The sequence below is a fragment of the Suricata suricatta genome, chromosome 2 (genome assembly GCF_006229205.1).
Source record: "Suricata suricatta isolate VVHF042 chromosome 2, meerkat_22Aug2017_6uvM2_HiC, whole genome shotgun sequence".
Classification (NCBI taxonomy): Eukaryota; Metazoa; Chordata; class Mammalia; order Carnivora; family Herpestidae; genus Suricata; species Suricata suricatta.
In genome coordinates, this window is record NC_043701.1 from 60,930,598 (window position 1) to 60,948,882 (window position 18,285).

The window sequence follows — 18,285 nt, forward strand, 5'->3', positions numbered from 1 at the left end:
AATCATGTTACTGATGCTGGTATTATTACTGTTACTCTCAGACTGTTGTGTGTTCTCAATAGAATGGGCACTTGGTTCCTGTGAACAAAGCTGAAAACTGGAAACGTTTGTAGGGGAATGGAGGATAAGAAGTGAAAGGATTTTTTTTTTTTTTTTTGGTGACCTTTATTTTTTCCTGTGAGATAATGAGGGCAGCCATCTTCATATTGTAAGTGGATTCAAGATTAGCTAGTTAGGTTGGAGGAGAATATGCTTTATATTTCTGCTAAAAGGGATGGTTGGAAGGTAGAATGCATACCTTATTGGTGGGTTCTATAGCCTTGTGTTGCTGTTATTTTGTGGGGGAAAAAACCCACAAAACAAAACAACTAAGAAACCTTGTAGGCACCATAGCTAGATATAGCCAGACAATTATTCTTTCCTAATTATTTGGATATATAGTTTGCACAAGGAGATAATCTCAGGTGGTGGTTTATGTTTTTTTATTTAAGTCTGATTCTCCAAAACTTAATGTTTTAGTCGTTGATCAGATTTTCCATTTCCATTCAAAGCTTGCATTTTAATATCTGTTTATCTCAAAGAGAGCTTCTCTGAGTTTAATAAAGTCTGAATAGGACAGAATATTTACAAATGATACATCTAGTTAGGAGTTACTATCCAATATATAAAAAGAACCCCTACAACTTGGCACCAAAACCCACCAAAACTGAAAACAAATAATCTGATTAAACATGGTCAGAGGACCTGAATAGACATTTTTTCCAAAGAAGACCTACCAGCAGGTACATGAAAAGATGTTCAGCATCACTAATCCTCAGGGAAATGTGCTGATGCATTTCCACAGTGAGCTATCACCTTGAGTTTGTCAGATTGGCTGGAATCAAAAAGGCAAGAAATAACAAGTGATTAGGATGTGCAGAAAAATGAACCTTCTATGAAGGCTCCTCAAAAAAAATTAAAATAGAACTGTTATGGGGCGCCTGGGTGGCTCAGTCGGTTAAGCGGCCGACTTTGGCTCAGGTCATGATCTCATGGTTTGTGGGTTCGAGCCCCACATCGGGCTCTCTGCTGACAGCTGGCTCAAAGCCTGGAGGCTGCTTCAAATTCTGTATCTCCCTCTCTCTCTGACCCTCCCCACTCAAGCTCTGTGTCTATCTCAATAATAAATTTAAAAAATTTATTTAAAAAAAATAGAACTGTCCTATGATCTGGCAATTCTATTTCTGGGTATTTAGTATTTTTAAAGATATATTTTGGTTACTGATTTCTAATCTAGAGCATACTTTGTATAACTTGAAATTTTTTACATTTATTCAGACTGTTTTATGGCATCAAATATTGTTGATCTTGGTAAATAACTAATGTGCACTTGATAATGTGTGCTTTGCTCTCTTGGATGAAGTATTCTATAAATGTCAATTAAGTAAACTTTGAGTATTTGGGTTTTCTGTATGCTTATTGATTTTCTACATACTTGTTTTTCTTCAATTGAGAGACAAGAAATTGAAATCTTTAATTATAATTGTTGATTTGTCTGTTTTCTTATAGATTAGGTTTCAAAATATATGCTTCATGTATCAAATGCAGTGAATAGTTTAGGAGGAAAATTATTCATTAAGTGATTTTTACTAGCCTTATTTAAAATTACTCAGTAAGTAATTTGTACTAGCCTTATTTTTCAAAGTCTCATTAGGATATATTTTTGGCTTGTCCTGTGGTATAGGCTATTTGTAGCATTACCATATGCAAAAGAAAATATATTTGCTACATTTTATTGTTTATCTTATCCGTGTTCTTGTTTTGCTTGGCAGCATCTGTGTTTTTGAAACAGGCATTTGAAGGAGAATACCCTAAATTGTTACGTCTTTATAATGACTTATGGAAGCGTCTTCAACAATACAGCCAAAATATTCAAGGAAAGTTTAATGCAAGTGGAACTACAGAGATCTCTGCTGAACTACAACACGTGGGAGATGAGGCACAAGACCTGTTCACAGCAAAAAGGCCAAATTATGAGTATGCTTATTTAATCAAACCTTTTTGTTGTCAAAATAAGGATTTTGTCTTTTGTTTTTGTTATAAACTAGAAATTGAGAATGTGCTAATCTTCTAAATACTTGTAAAATCATTATTTATATGTATACCTTGGAAGACTTTGCAGCACTTGAATGAGAAGTCAGGCTCCACCCTTAGTTGAGCAGCCTGGTTCCTAACTGGAATGATGTAAAGTGTAGCATTCAGTCGGGTGGGAAGAAGCTAGGAGATGAGCAAATGTGGTCACTGTCTTTTAAATGATAATATACCTCTAATAGCATCAGAGAATGTCATTATTGATGGGCCACTGGCATCAATATGATATAAAAGGAACTGGTATGTGCAGGAAGGAAATAAACCTTAGGCCGAGATAGCTTCTCATCTGATAGGAAAAAGCTGAGTATAGTCACAATTAGACCTGAAATGTCTTAGCTCACTCATAAAGCACAGTATATGTAGCTATATTTAGGCACCACTTTGAAAAACAGTATACCTTCTCAGTAAGTTTAAACTAGCCAGCTTTTCTCCTAAATTGAATAAGATGATTATTTTCAGATTTCTATTTGAACAGCAAACTGGCTCACACATTTTCTTCAAACACTAGAATCATTTATTGTGACAGGGCTGTCTCAGGTAACAGCAAATTCTTATCACTTACCTTGTAAAAAAAAAAATGTTGGGTATATTTAAATGTTTCTCTTTCAAATTTTATTTTTCTAAATACTTAAATTGTATCCACTGTAGTAAGAAGTTCTGGCTGGGGAAATATAGGGCATAGAAGTTTTCATCAGCAAGACAAATATCAGGACAGTAAGCTGGAAACATAGAATGAGACTATTTTTTTCTTCAGTGACTCATGTATGTTCAACATGGAAATTAGACAAGAACTAATGAAGAGGAGACAAGAGAACTAAACTGATACCTGTTGGTCTACAAAGATATAAGGGTTTTTTTTTTAAGTATAGAAAATAGAATATGTAATATCATTCAATTTTGGGCTTAGTTTTATTAAGTCTGTATTCTTATACCAAAAAAGATCTGAAAGTATACACAGCAAATGGTGGTAGTGGTTTATCTCCAGAAGGAAGAATTTTTGTTTTGTATTTTGCACTTTTATTTAAAATTAAAAAGTTTTGGAAGGAAGGCTCTAAATTCAAAGGAGAGAAAAAAAAAAGTCAGAAAGGAAAAACCCTCTGTGTTTTGATTAATGGAGTAGCACTGTCCCCCTTTAAAAGTCACAGTCAATAAAGTAGTTGGTGTGGGGGAGGAGGTATGATCCAGATACTAAAAAACCAAAAAACCATGAGGCTATGAAGGAAACAAATATATTGGATTATAAATATGCTTTTGAGAAGTAAGGTAGGGAAGAAAACATAAGTTTGGCTATGTTAACTGAGCTCAAGGAAAGTTCTTTTGTTTTGAATAATGAAAGAAGGAGTGTTGATCCTGTTTATAAATAGAAGTAGCCAGTGGAGAGGGAAAGAGATAGGAGATGCAAGAAAGGAGAGAGGTAATGAATGGGACAGGGGCCTAAAATGTCAGAGTAAAGACACAAACAGCCAGGTTAGCATTTTTTATCATTTACCATTCATGCTGAATTTTCGGTAGTGGTAATTTGCTCTGAAGAAAATAGAATAACATAATGTGATAGAGTGCCATATACAGGGTGATCAAGGATGTTCTCTAGGAGTAGGTGACATTTGACCTGAGGTCTACATAATGTGCAAAAGTCAGCCATGGAAGATTTGGAGTAAGATTTTTGCAGGCAGAGAGAACAGCAAATTTAGTATCCTTGAGAAAATCAAGGTGGAGAGATTGAGGAGTAGAAAGCTAGAGCACAGTAATTAAGAAGGAGAGGGGTGTAAAATTGGGTCAGAGAGGAAGGGAAGTGTAAGATCATGTAGGACTTTACATGCCATGGAATGGAGTTTGGAGTTGATTCAAATAAAGTGGAATCTTGCTTTAAAAGAGGAACAAATAATAAACTGATAAACATTTTTAAATTACCACTCTGGCTTCTATCTGGCTTCTAGCTTGGAGGGGTGGTGTTACCACAGAGAAGCAGAAGTGGAAAATGGAAGCTATTTTGTTTAATTAGACAAGGGATGATAATGGCTTGGATTAAGATGAGAGGATGAGATGGTGAGAATTGGTCAAATTGATTCAAGATATTTAAGGGCAGGCAAATAAACTTGCTGGTAGATTAGATTTGAGAAGAAAAAAAAGAATCAAGGATACTTGGATAAGTAAGTCTGAAGTGTTAAAGTTGTTAGGAGTTGTTAAAAAGGTGGTCGAATGTGAATCATATTTGAGAGTCATCATTTTGTAGTTTAAGATCATAGGATTGGAGGAGATTCCATAGGAAAATAATGTATATAAAGAGAAAAGAGAACCCTGGCCCAAGATAAGCAGTCCACAATTGGGCAGAAGAGTGGCAGTCTGCAAAGGAGACTAAGAGAAAAATGGTGAGATGAGAGGAACCCCAAACAATGAGTTCATTTAAATTGGAAGAGGACTAGTTCACTGTGTCACACACTGTTGGAAAGTTGGCTTCTTGATATTGCAAAGTAAGGCTATTCAAGTAGGTCTAGCTATGGAATGGTGGATACGAAAGTATTGTTAGAATTGATGAAAGACAAAATGGGAGAAGATTGACTTCTGGGGTGACAGCACTGTCTGTGCCACTGACCTACCCCCAGTGAAACTGGTGAAAACTGTAAATTTTTTTTTTAATTCTCTGGGAAGTGGTCCTAAAGAAAAATCAACTACTCAAGAAAATCTAGGGGGCACTTGCGTGGCTTAGTTGGTTCAGGGTCCCACTCTTGATTTTGACTCAGGTTACGATCTCACAGTTGTGGGTTTGAGCCTCACGTTGGGCTGTTTGCTCAGTGCAGAGCCTGCTTAAGATTCTCTCTCTCTTCGTCTCTCCCTGCCCCTCCCTTGCCCCCCCCCAACATTTTGTGAACATTCATTAAGAATTCTGTAAGAGCATGTGATGTTTGAAACAAGACTGTTTCCTACCTTCATCCTCCCTCCTCCCTGCTCAGCAAGACATAGACTCCTCTCTGGGTTGCAGCAGCAAAGGGCTCCCTCTCCTTCAAACTTCCAACAGGAGTACTTTATTCCTGGGAGGAGCAGAACCTCAGTGTGTCTCATTCTTCTCTCAGCTCTCTGTAGCTGAGACTAAGTCTCAAGCAAGTGAGGTCAGTAGGTAGGCGCTTCCTTATAGCGCACCACCCTCACTGAAGGAGTGGAGTCTCTGGCTTGTTGGACTCCCTGAAAATACTGGGGATCCAATAAATCTTCCCTGGGATCCAATCTATCTTCTCCTGGCTTTTAATGTAGTGATTCCATGCTAGGAAGGTCAAACAAGAGGACCTCAGGCTGCTGCCCACCCACCCCCAACCCCTGCCAAGTTCCTAGAAGTGAAGTGTTACTTAGCAAGAAGCTCACCATTTTCTCCATCTCTATCTAGCTCCAGAGCTCTGGCACAAAAATTCTCCTGGAGGAAGAAACAAACAGCTAAAAAGCTAACTTCTAATCTCCATCCAAAGTAACTGACATCCTTTGCAACTTGACATTCTCAAAAGCAGTGGAGGTTGTGCTGAGGGGCCGTGGGGAGGCTATTTATGGGTCTGATGAAGATGCAGAGTATACTATAGGCCAGCTGGCTCATAAGAGAGATCTGTGGATTAAGAAAAGTGAGAGGAGCTCTTGCAGGTCAGAATATCAAACATAACCTCAGAGATTATTCTCTGAAAGGAGCTACAATTAGGGGACTCATTTGGAAAGGAGTTTCTGGTCCACAGCATTTTTAAAAACAGTAGAGCTATCTGCAGCAGTTGAGTGTGGTCAGGAAAAGAGGGGAAACAGAACCCTGTCAAGACCACTGTTAGCCCTGGGTGACTGTGTGCATACTCAAAGCTCTACTCCTCTGAGGTGCAACATCAAAGGTTTCACACTGTAGGGGAGAAAGACACTTCACTAAAATAATCCAGCCAGCCACTAAACATGCAAATAACAATAACAAGCAGTAGAGGTGTGGAGATCTAGTACCCAGAGTTGCGATAATACATTACCAAAAATGTGCAATTTCTAACAAAAGTTATGAGACATACAAAGAAACATAACAGCATGAACCAGAGACTGGCTGTGAGGGTGATCAAACATCAGATTTAAGACATAAGACTTCACGTTAGCCACTAGACAATTGTTCACAGAACTAAAGGAAAACATGATTAAGTAAAGGACTATATGATGGCAGTATTGCCATAGAGAATAGAGAATATTCATTAAAAGATGAAAAGGGGGGCGCCTGGGTGGCTCAGTCGTTTAAGCGTCCGGCTTCGGCTCAGGTCATGATCTCATGGTTTGTGGGTTTGAGCCTCACATCGGGCTCTGTGCTAAGAGCAAGCTCAGAGCCTGGAGCCTGCTTCCGATTCTGTGTTTCCTCCTCTCTCTGACCCACCCCTGCTCGTGCTGTCTCTCTCTGTCTCTCAAAAATAAATAAAAAACATTAAAAAAAAAAAAGAATCAAAAGGAAGTGCTAGAGTTGAATAGTTCAGTAACTGAAATTTTGAAAATCACTAGAGGGATTCAACAATATATTTGAATTGGCATTAAAAAGAACCAGCCCAGGGGTAACTGGGTGGCTCAGTTGGGTAAACTTCTGCCTCTTGATTTCAGCTCAGGTCATGATCTCACAGTCATGAGATCAAGTCCCATGTGGGGTTCTGCACTGCTTGGGTTTCTCTTTCTCACTTTCTCTCTCTGCCTCTCCCCCTCTCTAAATGAATGAATGAGTGAGTGAGTGAATAAATACATAAATAAATTCAAAAATTAGCCAAATTGGAAACTAGATTTACCTAAGAACAGATAGGAAAAAATGAAGAAAAATGATTAGAGCTTTGTAAAATGTGTGACACCATTAAACACACCAATATATATGCAGTAGTACCACAATATGAAGAGAGAGAGAAGGGAGAAGAAAAAAAATACTCCAAGAACTAATGACTGAAAACTTACCAAATTTGTTGAAAAACAATATATACTCAGGAAGCTCAAAAGTTAATCCAAGTAGGATTAACTCATACAGACCACAGACAGACACATTATCATAAAAGTGATGAACGTTAAAGACAAGGAGAAAATCTTGATAGCAAGCAAAGAAAAGCTATTTGTCATTTATAAGGGAGCCCCAAAAGATGTACAGCTGTCTTCTCAGTAGAAACAAAGGAAGCCAGAAGGTAGTGGGCTCAAAGTGGTCAGAGGAAGAAACTGTGAACAAAGAATCCTGTATCCAGTAAAGCTGTTGTTCTAAAGAAGAGAAGACTTAACCTAGACAAACAAAAACTAAGAGAATTTGTTCCTAACAGACCTAACTTACAAGAAATACTAAAGGAAGTTCTTCAAGCTCAACACCAGGTCACCTCTTAATAATTCAAGTACACACAAATGAAGAGCACTTGTAATGATAGTTATAAAATTATAAAAGATACTATAAATGCATATTTTCTCATTTCTTAAGTGATTTAAAAATGTAGTTGTATAAAATATATATAGCATGTATTGGGCTTATAATGCATGTGTATACATTTGCCAATAAGAGCATAAAGGAGGTAAATGGGAGTCGAGCTGTAATGTACTGTGGAAACGATGACAGATGGTAGAGTGATTATTATAACAACTTGTTGTTGGATTTGTGACATTAATACACATAATATGCATAGCAGTAATGCCACAAAGATAAAATACTTAGGAAGAAATTTAACAAAAGAAATATAAAACTTATCCTCTGAAAACTACAAAATACTGCCGAAAGAAATTAAAGATATAAAGAAATGAGAAACATTTCATGTTCATGAATCACAAGACCTATCATTAAAATAGCAGTACTTCCCAAGTGGATCTAGAGATTCACTTCAGTTGTCAGAATCTCAGCTGGCTTCTTTGTAGAAAGTAACAAGCTGATTCTAAAGTTCATATGAAATTGCAGGATACCTGGAATAACCAAATCAATATTGAAAAAAAAGAGTAAAGCAGGAGTCATGCTTCCCAATTGCAAAACTTACTACAGAGTAATGGCATTCAAGATGATATGGGACTGGCACAAGGGGGGACATACTGACCAATGGAATAGAATTAAGAGTCCAGAAAAAAACCATGTGTCCATGGTCAGCTGATTTTTAAAAAGCTTGTCAAGATCAGTCAGGGGAGAAAGAATACTCTGATGATTGGTGGTAAGACAACTGGGTGGCTTCATTCAAAAGGATGCAGCTGGAACCTTTCCTCACATCATATACAAAAATTAAGTCAAAATGGATCAAAAAACAAAATGTAAGCTCAAAAATATAAAACGAAAGAAAATATAGAGGCAAGTCTTCATGACTTAGGGGTTGACAAAGAATTCTTAGCTATGACACCAAAAGCATGTGCAACAAAAGAGAAAATACATATTTTGGACTATTTGTACTTCAAAGGACACCAAGAGTGGGAGAAAATATATGCAACTCAAATATCTGTCAGTGGACTTATATGAAGAATATATAAGAGACCTTTGAATTCAACATTAAAAGACAACTTACCCAGTTAAAAAATGGGCAAAAGATCTGAATAAACATACTTCCAAAGAACATAGACAAATGTCCCACAAACACATGAAAATGTGCTTAACATCCAGAAAATACAAATTAGAACCACAGTGAGTTAGCCACCAAGATGCCTTTATCAAAAAGATAATAACAAGTGTTGGCAAGGATGTGGAAGGCACAGGGCTTGGAAATCAGTTTGGTAGTTACTAAAGACGGTTAACAGCGATTCCTCCTAGATACATACCTAAGACATAAAAACATGTTGGGGGGAGGGTGAAATGAGGAGTTATTGCTTAATGGGTATAGTTTCTGTATAGGATGATGAAAAAGTTCTGGAATTGATGGTTGCATGTTCAAGTAGTAATGTACTTAATGCCACTGAACTGTACACTGAAAAATGACTAAATAGTAACTTTGTTATATATATTTTATCACAAAATGAAACATTAAGCATATGTAAGAAAAAAAATTTAGTATTTATTTTTGAGAGAGACACAGAGACAGAGTGTGAGCCAGGGAAGGGCAGAGAGAGACACACACACAGAATCTGAAGCAGGCTCCAGGCTCTGAGTTGTCAGCACAGAGCCCAACTCAGGGCTCAAACTCACAAACCATGAGATCATGACCCGAGCTGAAGTCAGACACTTAACCAACCAAGCCACCAAGGTGCCTCTAAACAGATTTTTTTAAATGTTCACACATATTTGTAACAAATGTTTATAGCAGCATTATACATCATAGCCAAAAGACAGAAACAGCTTAAGTGTCCATCAGCAGAGAAGTGGGTAAACAAACTATAGTATATCCATACAATGGAATACTACTCAGCCATAAAAAGGAATGAAGTCCTAATAGCTGCTACAATGTGGATGAAACTCGAAGACATGATACTGAATGAAAGGAACCAGTCACAAGCATCATACCCTGTATGGTCCCATTCATATGGAAGTCTAGGATAGCAAAATTACAGAGATAAAAACTAGTATTAGTAGTTGATTAGTGTTGGGTGAAGTAAGGAGGTAAATGGCTTATAGTTGAAGGGTATGAAGTTTCTTTTTGAGGTGATAAAAATGTTCTAAAACTGAGTATGGTGACAGTTGCACATATCTGTGGCTATACTAAAAACCATTAAATTATATACTTTAAATGGCTGAATGTGAATCCTGTATGTGAATTATCTCTTAAGTTTTTAAAAGGCAGTTTTTTTAAAAAAAAGAATGGGAAGGGAGGAAGTAGATTCAGTTCTTCAAAGAAGTGTAGATATGGAAAAAGGAATAAAACTACTTTTTTCTTTGAGATAATAGGAAAATCACAGAGGATAGGTAAAATTACAAAGGAAGAAAAAAGCTAGAGAAGTTCAAGGTGATGAAGGCTATTTCCAGTAGTTTGGTCTTAGAGTAGAGTAGCAGCAAATAGAGAGAGCAAGGGGCTGCTAATGCAGAATTTCAAGTTAATACCTTGTGCTTCAGGTCTCGTGAAATTAAGGAGTTTGCATAAATGTATAATGGATACCATTTACTTTTTCTCTGCAAAATGTGGGTAGCCTAGCAGCAGGTACAGAAATCATCTAAATGAGATATCAGAGCTTTGAAAGGAAAGTAAATTTAAAAAAATCAAGATGCTAATGAGAGTACCTTGAAATGGTTGGCTCTGGATAGAGGACAGACCTGGTGAGCTGATGGAGGGGGAGAGTCGGGAAAGGTTTCAGAGCATTGATCACAGTAAGGTGTAAGAGCAAGTTCTTTTGAGTAAAATCTAGCCCCTTTACTGACATCAAAGCCTGGCATGATGTTTTCCATCTGTTTTCTGTTTGACTTCATCATGTACTACTCTCCTATCACTTGGGTCCTTGCTCCTCTGACTTTATGGCGAACAGAGCCAGGTGTGGCCCTGCCTCAGGACCTTTGCACTTCCTGTTTTCTTTGCATGGAAATCTCTGTCACTTTGCTCCCTCTTTTCCCTCAGACCTGCTCAGCAAACCTCTTGCTTAAGCCTGTACAAAATAGATGAAAAGTACAAAATAGGATGAAAAAAATGGAAAAGACATCTAACCACATTGTTTCTGGCTTGCTTGCTTCATTTTTCTCTTAAAACTTATGACTCTCATATTCTATATTTAAATCATTTAAAAATTTGTATTTTTCTGAGTATCTTTTTAGTAACTTTAAGCTTCTCGCTAGTGAACTTTAAAAGGACAGGGAGTTTTAACTGACTTTACTACTATATTTCCCACACCTAGGAAGTACCTAGAATATTGGAGAGACTTAATAGTATAGAGCAAGGAGATGAGGAAGGTTGGGGGTGTAAAAAACTGTCTTCAAACTTGGAGATCAAGAGGTAGAGCAGTTCAAAATGATGACTCAAGCATGAAAGCTCCATAGTAAAGCTAAAATAAAATCTCATACAAGATAGGTTTTAGGAAGATGAGCAGTTTCGACATTGTAGTCACTAAGACTCTTCATTGCAATTCGGAGAACGGGAAGTGTGTTAGTACTTAAAATTCAAAGATGAAATATCAACAGAAGTGGAAAGAGGCTTCTTAAGGTCAGTAAGTGACAGGAGCACATACAGAACACATCTAAGTGGACGGCATGGACTTCAGCAGAGGATGGCCTCCTGCAGATCCCAACATGAGTCCTCCCTGTTGCCATGTGTTCCATCCGCACCTGTTACAGAAAACACTATAGTTAGCACTCTGCCTGCACATTTCTTCACTGTGTTGTGAAGTGCTTCTAATCTACACCTTCCCAGCACTTAACAAGGGCCTGGTACATAGTATTCTCAGTAAATATGTGCTGAGGGAAATTCTTATTGAATGAGAAATGTTAAGAGATAACTATGGAATTATGGTGTATGAGCCAAGATCATTGTGACATCTAGGCCTTGTTGGATGACCAGAAAGGGTGGGAAAAGAGAAAGCCAGGTTTCTTAAATTACATGTCAGATGTTTTCAAGGTTAACGTTTAGAATGAAGGGAGATTTGTTTAAAAAAAAAAAAAAAAGACAGTGGCAGGACTGGTAGAAGGATTATAAACAGGGGCCATGTAAGGAGATACAGAGTTAATTATAGGAATAAGAAAGCAGATGGAAATAATGGTTATAGGCATTTGATAGTAATTGTCAAAAGAAAAATATAAGACCCCATAGTTGGACTGCTAAATGAAAACACAAATAATTTAAGACATAGAAAATTAAAGAGGAAAGAAGTATGTTCTGGTTTGTGAAGAATATTATAAAACAAATTAGCTTAAAACTCCAATTGGGAGTATTTATGTGACTGTAGACTTTGACGAACACTTTTCATTTTGCCCTCGTTCTGTTAGTTTAGCACGGGAAGGGTGAGGCAAGCTAGATCCTGTGAACTTCCCTCTCAGGGAGCTTTCAGGGAAATGGCAGCTATGGTAGAAAGGGTCAATGACTAGAGCAAGTTTCTACCAACTTGACTCTCGTGAAGCTTTCAGACTCTCTAGAAACTGCTGATGCACAGGGGCACATGTACTCCGGTGTTTATAGAGCACTTTCAACAATAGACAAATCATGGACAGAGCCTAAATGTCCATTAACTGACAAATAGAGAAGATGTGGTTTATATATACAATGGAGTACTACTTGGCAATGAGAAAGAATGAAATCTGGCCATTTGCAGCAATGTGGATGGAACTGGAGGGTGTTATGCTAAGTGAAATAAGCCAGTCAGAGAAAGACAGATACCATATGTTCTCACTGGTATGTGGATCTTAAAAACTTAACAGAAGACCATGGGAGAGGAGAAGGGGAAAAAACAAGTTACAGACAGGGAGTGAGGCAAACCATGAGACAAATACTGAGAACAAACTGAGAGTTGATGGAGGGTTGGGGAGAGGGGAAAGTGGGTGATGAGCACTAAGGAGGGCACTTGTTGGGATGAGCATTGGGTGTTGTATGGAAACCAATTTGACAATAAATTATGTTAAAAAATAAGATTTTACATTGTTACTCTTTTAGTTTCAAATGACAGACTTAGTATAGTAGATACCAGTATAAATTATATTATATTTATATGTAGGACTTAAGTATAGATTAAAATGTTTAGTTCTTAATAAATTGTTTAGCCATGAAATGTATTTGTAAATGTTTACATTTTTAAACAAATTTTCTTTTTGTTCATAGATTTTATATAGAAGATAGATTTTTAAGAAAGGTATTTACACTCCAATAGCATTTGGTTTTACATAATCTGGATTCATTTTTAATACATTTTGTTCCCACAGCCCAGAAAAGGCTTTGAAAGATTCACTGCAACCTTATGAAGCTGCTTACTTATCAAAATCTTTATCTCGACTCTTTGATCCTATCAACTTGGTTTTCCCCCCTGGTGGTCGCAATCCTCCTCCTGCAGGTGAACTTGAAGGTGTCATTAAAACTATAGCAAGGTACGGATTTTGGTGTAGTGATATGCTGTAAAATGCCTACCACATTTGTTAGTGATGTTTTAATTTACTTCAAATTATTCAAGTAATTAGTCCTGCAATTAAATCAAGAGGTTTGCAATGAATCAGTGCACGTACAGAAAGTACTTGAGATTCCAATTAATAAAAGCCCTTAAATACAGTCTAAAAATAGCTTCTTATAAATATTCTGTATCTTGTCAAGGATGCAAAGTAAACCTAATTTTCATGCCATAGTAAATATCTAGTATTACACAGTAAAACAGCGTAAAAATAATTTTACAAATGGAGGAGCTAAAGTATAGAGCTTTACTGTTTTTTATCTTAAATCCATAAAGTATTTCGTGCACAGGATATTATAATCTTGATTAGCCTATTTGTGTTGGCTATTTTGAGCTTCCTAAGTGAATATGACAGCTTTTAAAACTCTCAAAAGGTGGGGTGTCCTCATAGAGGTGCTACCTGAGTGCTTGCAGACGGTGTAATTGAACTGGTGCCTTAGACATTTGCAGTGGCTCAGATCCATATGCAGTTAAGACTCCCTCAGTTCCTGTCGTAGCCTACGAGCTGTCAGAACAGGTCTGTGCCTTTGTAGAGGAACATTTTGAGAAATAAAATGGTAGTTAAGGCAATATAGGACCAAAATATAGAACTGTCTCGATTGTTTTAGACGGCAAATTTGAAGATGGCGCTTCGGAGGCCTGCGAGAGTAAGGCTAGGAATCCACAGGCGTAATGTCCGTAGGCACGGACCCAGCTGCGAGCACACCTTACCTATGTGGTGTCTAAATTGCCCTGCATCGTGATCTTAAATCTTTCCTCAATTACCATGACTTTTCCAACGTCCTAATTCTAGATTGTTTTTACTCTAATGTCTCTGTTCATCTGTTTGGTTTGGTAGTGACAACAATAGCCTTAAATGCAATGTGACTTTTTTTTTTTTCAATTTGGTCTTTTGACCTAGTTATGGAAATGTTAAAGAGGCATCTCTCCTATTCCTTTGGGCAGCTTGGCAGAGCTGTAATCAAATACAACATGGAGCTTGAAGAAGCATGGTTCTTCAGTAGAATTTAAAAGTGAACATTAATAAAGTTATGTCTCACTGTTTATGAAGGGGCATTTTTATGAGACACAGTATATGCACTAGTGTTGTTTCAAAGTCTTTCACTTTCTTCATAAAGAGAATCTGTTAAGCCAAGATTGGTTTGCTACTTCAGAGACACTAATTACTTTTACTGCTTTCTACCTATATATGGGTTTTTGTGCAGTTTTTAACTCCTAGTATTTTTAACATGGTTTTTGTAAATACTTTTTTTTTTTTTGGCCATTATCTCAAACATGTCAATCCATTGTTAAAGTTGAAAATAAATATGACAAAGAAATACTTCAGGAATCCAAATTTTAAATTTTCAAATTAGGGGGTACCTGGGTGGCTTAGTCAGTTGAGTATGCAACTCTTAATTTTGGCTCAGTCCTAATCCCAAGGTTGTGGGATTGAGCCCTGCATTGGGCTCCACACTGAGCTTGGAGCCTGCTTGGGATTCTCTTTCTCTATCCCTCTGTCCATCTCCCCAGCGTGAATGCTCACTCTCTCTGTCTCTCTCTCTCTCTCTTCCCCTCTCCCTCCCTTCTCTCTCTCTCAAATAAAAGTTAAATAAATAAAATAAAATTTCACATTCAATCTGTGCTTTTGATATATTTTAAAAGCTACTCTACAGAGCAGCATAAATTGGCATAATTTCTACAGAAACTGAGCATCTTTATGTATCATGTGTAATTTATATTTTTAGCCTCTGTCCTTCGAAGGTCATCATTTCCATTCAAAAGCTGTCATTTCCTTGCAGATGTCTGTGATATGCAGTCTCTAATTGCACTTATCAGTATTAACAAGAGTGCTACTTTAAAAATCTGTACACAATTTACTCTCTTAATCACAGCCTGAACCCACACATGACGTGCTTTTATTAATGAGAAACTGGTCATTAACCAAGCCATCTCGAAGCACTTTTTCTTAATGCTGAATTTAGGAAGAAAAATGAAACAATGCAACCAATTCTTGGAAACAGTCAGTGAAATCTATAAAAAGAATCACCACATTGCTTATGGAGTTTAAGTTTATATGTTGTCCTTTACTTTGTTGATGAACTATGTTGCTAATAATTAAAGTCTGTTTTTGTTTTCTCCAGTGAACTAAATGTCGCTGCTGTAGACGCAGACCTCACAATAGCCGTGTCTAAAAACGTGGCAAAGACCATCCAGTTATATGGTGTAAAATCGGAGCAGCTTGTAAGTGATATCCCTTCTGGAAACTTTAATGATTTTGTTTAAAATTGCCAATTATACTTGCCTAAGTATAAAGATTGAATTCACTGAATATCAATTTACTGGTGTTTTTACTTTAGTGAAATTCTGAAACTTTGTGATGAATTTGAACCAAAAAAAGTTAGATCTATTAAAGTGAGCCTCCTACCATTGTTATACTTTTACAATGCAAGAAGGTTTTATAAGGCTTTTTTTTTTTTTTTTTAATGCCTGTTCTGCAGCACCTGGGTGGCTTAGTCAGTTAGGTGTCAGACTCTTGGTTTCAGCCCAGGTCATGAACTCACAGTTCATGGGATCGAGCCCTGTGTCAGGCTCGGTGGTGCTGACACCACAGATCCTGCTTGGGATTCTCTCTCTGCCCCTCCCCTGCTCACACTGTCTGTCGTTCTTTCTCTGAAACATTTAAAAAAATGCCTGTACCCCCTTATGGTCTACTATATATATAAATTTGGTCAGATTGACCAAAATTCCCCTCTGGTGTGACCACCCACCCAGATACCACTATTGTAGTTACCTATTGTGAAATTGACTTGAACTGTTAAAAAAATGATTAGAGAAAGTGAACTGCTTAAAACTGTAATAAAAAAATGTTGATTTACTTTTGAAAGGTTTTAACCATAGAGCATGGAAGTTTAACCCTAAAATAACTTTATTTGAAAGATTATTGTATTTAAAATAATTGCTACATAAATAAACCATGATCCTAATTCTATTCATTAATGTTTTAAAGTTAAGCATACATATTTAACTAGTATATATGTATGCTACCTGAAATCCAAAGAATAAGGCTTAAGTATATTTTCATCTCCGTTGACGGATTAGTTCTCAGGAATGTGCTAAAATCTCTACTGTCTTTACATGAGTGACCAACCATGTTTTCAGTTTAGCCTCTCTGACCACTCCCAAATCAAACATCATAAAATGAAGTAGTCTAGTTTTACCTATTCCTTGTAGTTCTAGTTGGTTCTGGAATGATTTTTTGGGTACATTGGTAACAAATTGAACTGAAAGAATTTGCATAAAATGATTGTTGGTGGTAACCAGCATATTTCATAAGGCTTCTTTCAGTTCCAGTGGATGACCAGATTTTGTTTGCATGTTAACGTGCTATTTTCCATTCAGGAGTTCTTATAGCCTTGACAAGCAATTTGGAAGCATCTTTTAAAAACTTTGTTTATTGAAAACTGACTCTACAGAGACCATGGAAGCTCTTTGTACATAATTAGATGACTACTGTTTCTCAAACTTTTTAAATAGAATCTTTATTATGATATTCATTGCTTTAAAAAACATGGTTTGTTGCTATAAATGAAATTCAGGAAAAAAGTCATTCAGTGGTCCCACCTGAGGACAAGCCAGCATATGTATAGAAAATACTTTGCATTTCTGCTGCAGGAGGGGCAGTGGTAATGTAACACGTGACTTCAGTTACGGCAATAACGGTAAAGGCTTTCACAAAATTAAACCATATCAACAAACATTTGATTGTGATACTGTTGGTCAGATCTGTGACCCTAATTACTCAGGCCTACCAAACCTACAAGTCAGAAGGGCCAACCAGAAAGCCATTTTCAACTTTGATTTTAGTGCAGAAAGAAAGCCTAAGCATTAATAAGAGTACAAAAAGCATCAGATGCTTTATTTTTTAAAATATATTATTGGTTAAGAACTTAGATAACATTTTAGTATGTATCTTATTTTTGGCTAGTAGTACTATTGCTGTTATTCCTTTATGTTTTTAAATTTGATGTGTTTTATTTTTTGATCTTTTCATATTCCTATTCTTTTAGAATTATTTCACTGAAAACATTTAGAAGAAAATAGCCAGTATTAAGTCTTCAGTGAGAGAAAGACTTGAAACATAATTTGAAGAATATCTACTTTATCCGTAAATGGAAATGTGGACTTTAAATATGGCATGACATTTCTGTAAATGGAGGATTCTTTTTATAGATGAAAAACTTAAGTCCACAAGGTTGAAAAGTGACAAATCAGATCCTTAATGAAATGTTCAAGTAGTGAAATGAAGGAAAGCTAGAATTTTTAAGACAAACATGTTTTCAAAAGGGGGACTTGAAAATACAGGAGCTGAAATGTAGAATGAGCAGCTTTCCCAAATCCTAAATTTATTTCCCTAAAGGTCAGTTGTGCAAGTTTGTTGGCTATCAGAACATTTTATTATACTGCACTACAGTATTCCTTGAATTCTATCAGGAGAAAAGCTCATAAAAAGGGTTTTTCAAGTTGATCCTTAATGTGGACCATCTTTGTGGTTATCTCAATCACTGTGTTTAGATAAAGTCTTCCACATGCTTAACAGCTATGTTATTTCTATTCAACCTCTTTATTTTAATATTCTAGGATATAGTAGAGTATAGGATAATAAATTATATGTATATACTATGCATATAGTACATATATATGCGTATGATAATCTGAAATTATTTTATCATTACACATGTGTTATTTTTTTCTAAGGTTTTCTGTTACTAATCACCAATATTATGTGTCATATAAACCTATGTATAAACCTCTGTAGGGACTAATTCATAGACTCGTTTTTCTGACTCTTAAGTGGTACCAGAGAATTCATTTCTCGAGGTTAGAGAAGGGCCATAAAAATAACTACAGTTACTAAACATTTATCGTGACTTGTATTATGCCAAGCCGTTGAGATGTACTCTCTCATTTACCTCACAGCAGTTTTATGTAATGCAAGTATCGATACCTGCCACTACAAAATGTAGAAATTAAGGCCAAGAAAAGTTCATAGCATGCCTGATACAGACTGGTAAAAGTAGAATGCCAGCTAGCAAGTGTTGAAACTAGCATTTCAACTCAGATTTGACTCTACCAAGCTTTAAAACAGCATTATATCTCAACACAGATACATCTTGCTTTTTTATTTAAGAA

At 36.5% G+C, this 18,285-nt stretch overlaps 1 protein-coding gene across 1 annotated transcript in view; it reads left to right on the forward strand.

The window, feature by feature from the left end:
• COG5 (component of oligomeric golgi complex 5) overlaps positions 1–18,285 on the forward strand; it is a 302,966-nt gene that overhangs the window by 219,575 nt on the left and 65,106 nt on the right. Inside the window, exons 12-14 of the mRNA XM_029927167.1 lie at positions 1,812–2,016; positions 12,875–13,036; positions 15,237–15,336. Coding sequence (XP_029783027.1) covers positions 1,812–2,016; positions 12,875–13,036; positions 15,237–15,336 — 467 coding nt within the window. The remainder of the gene's footprint in view (positions 1–1,811; positions 2,017–12,874; positions 13,037–15,236; positions 15,337–18,285) is intronic.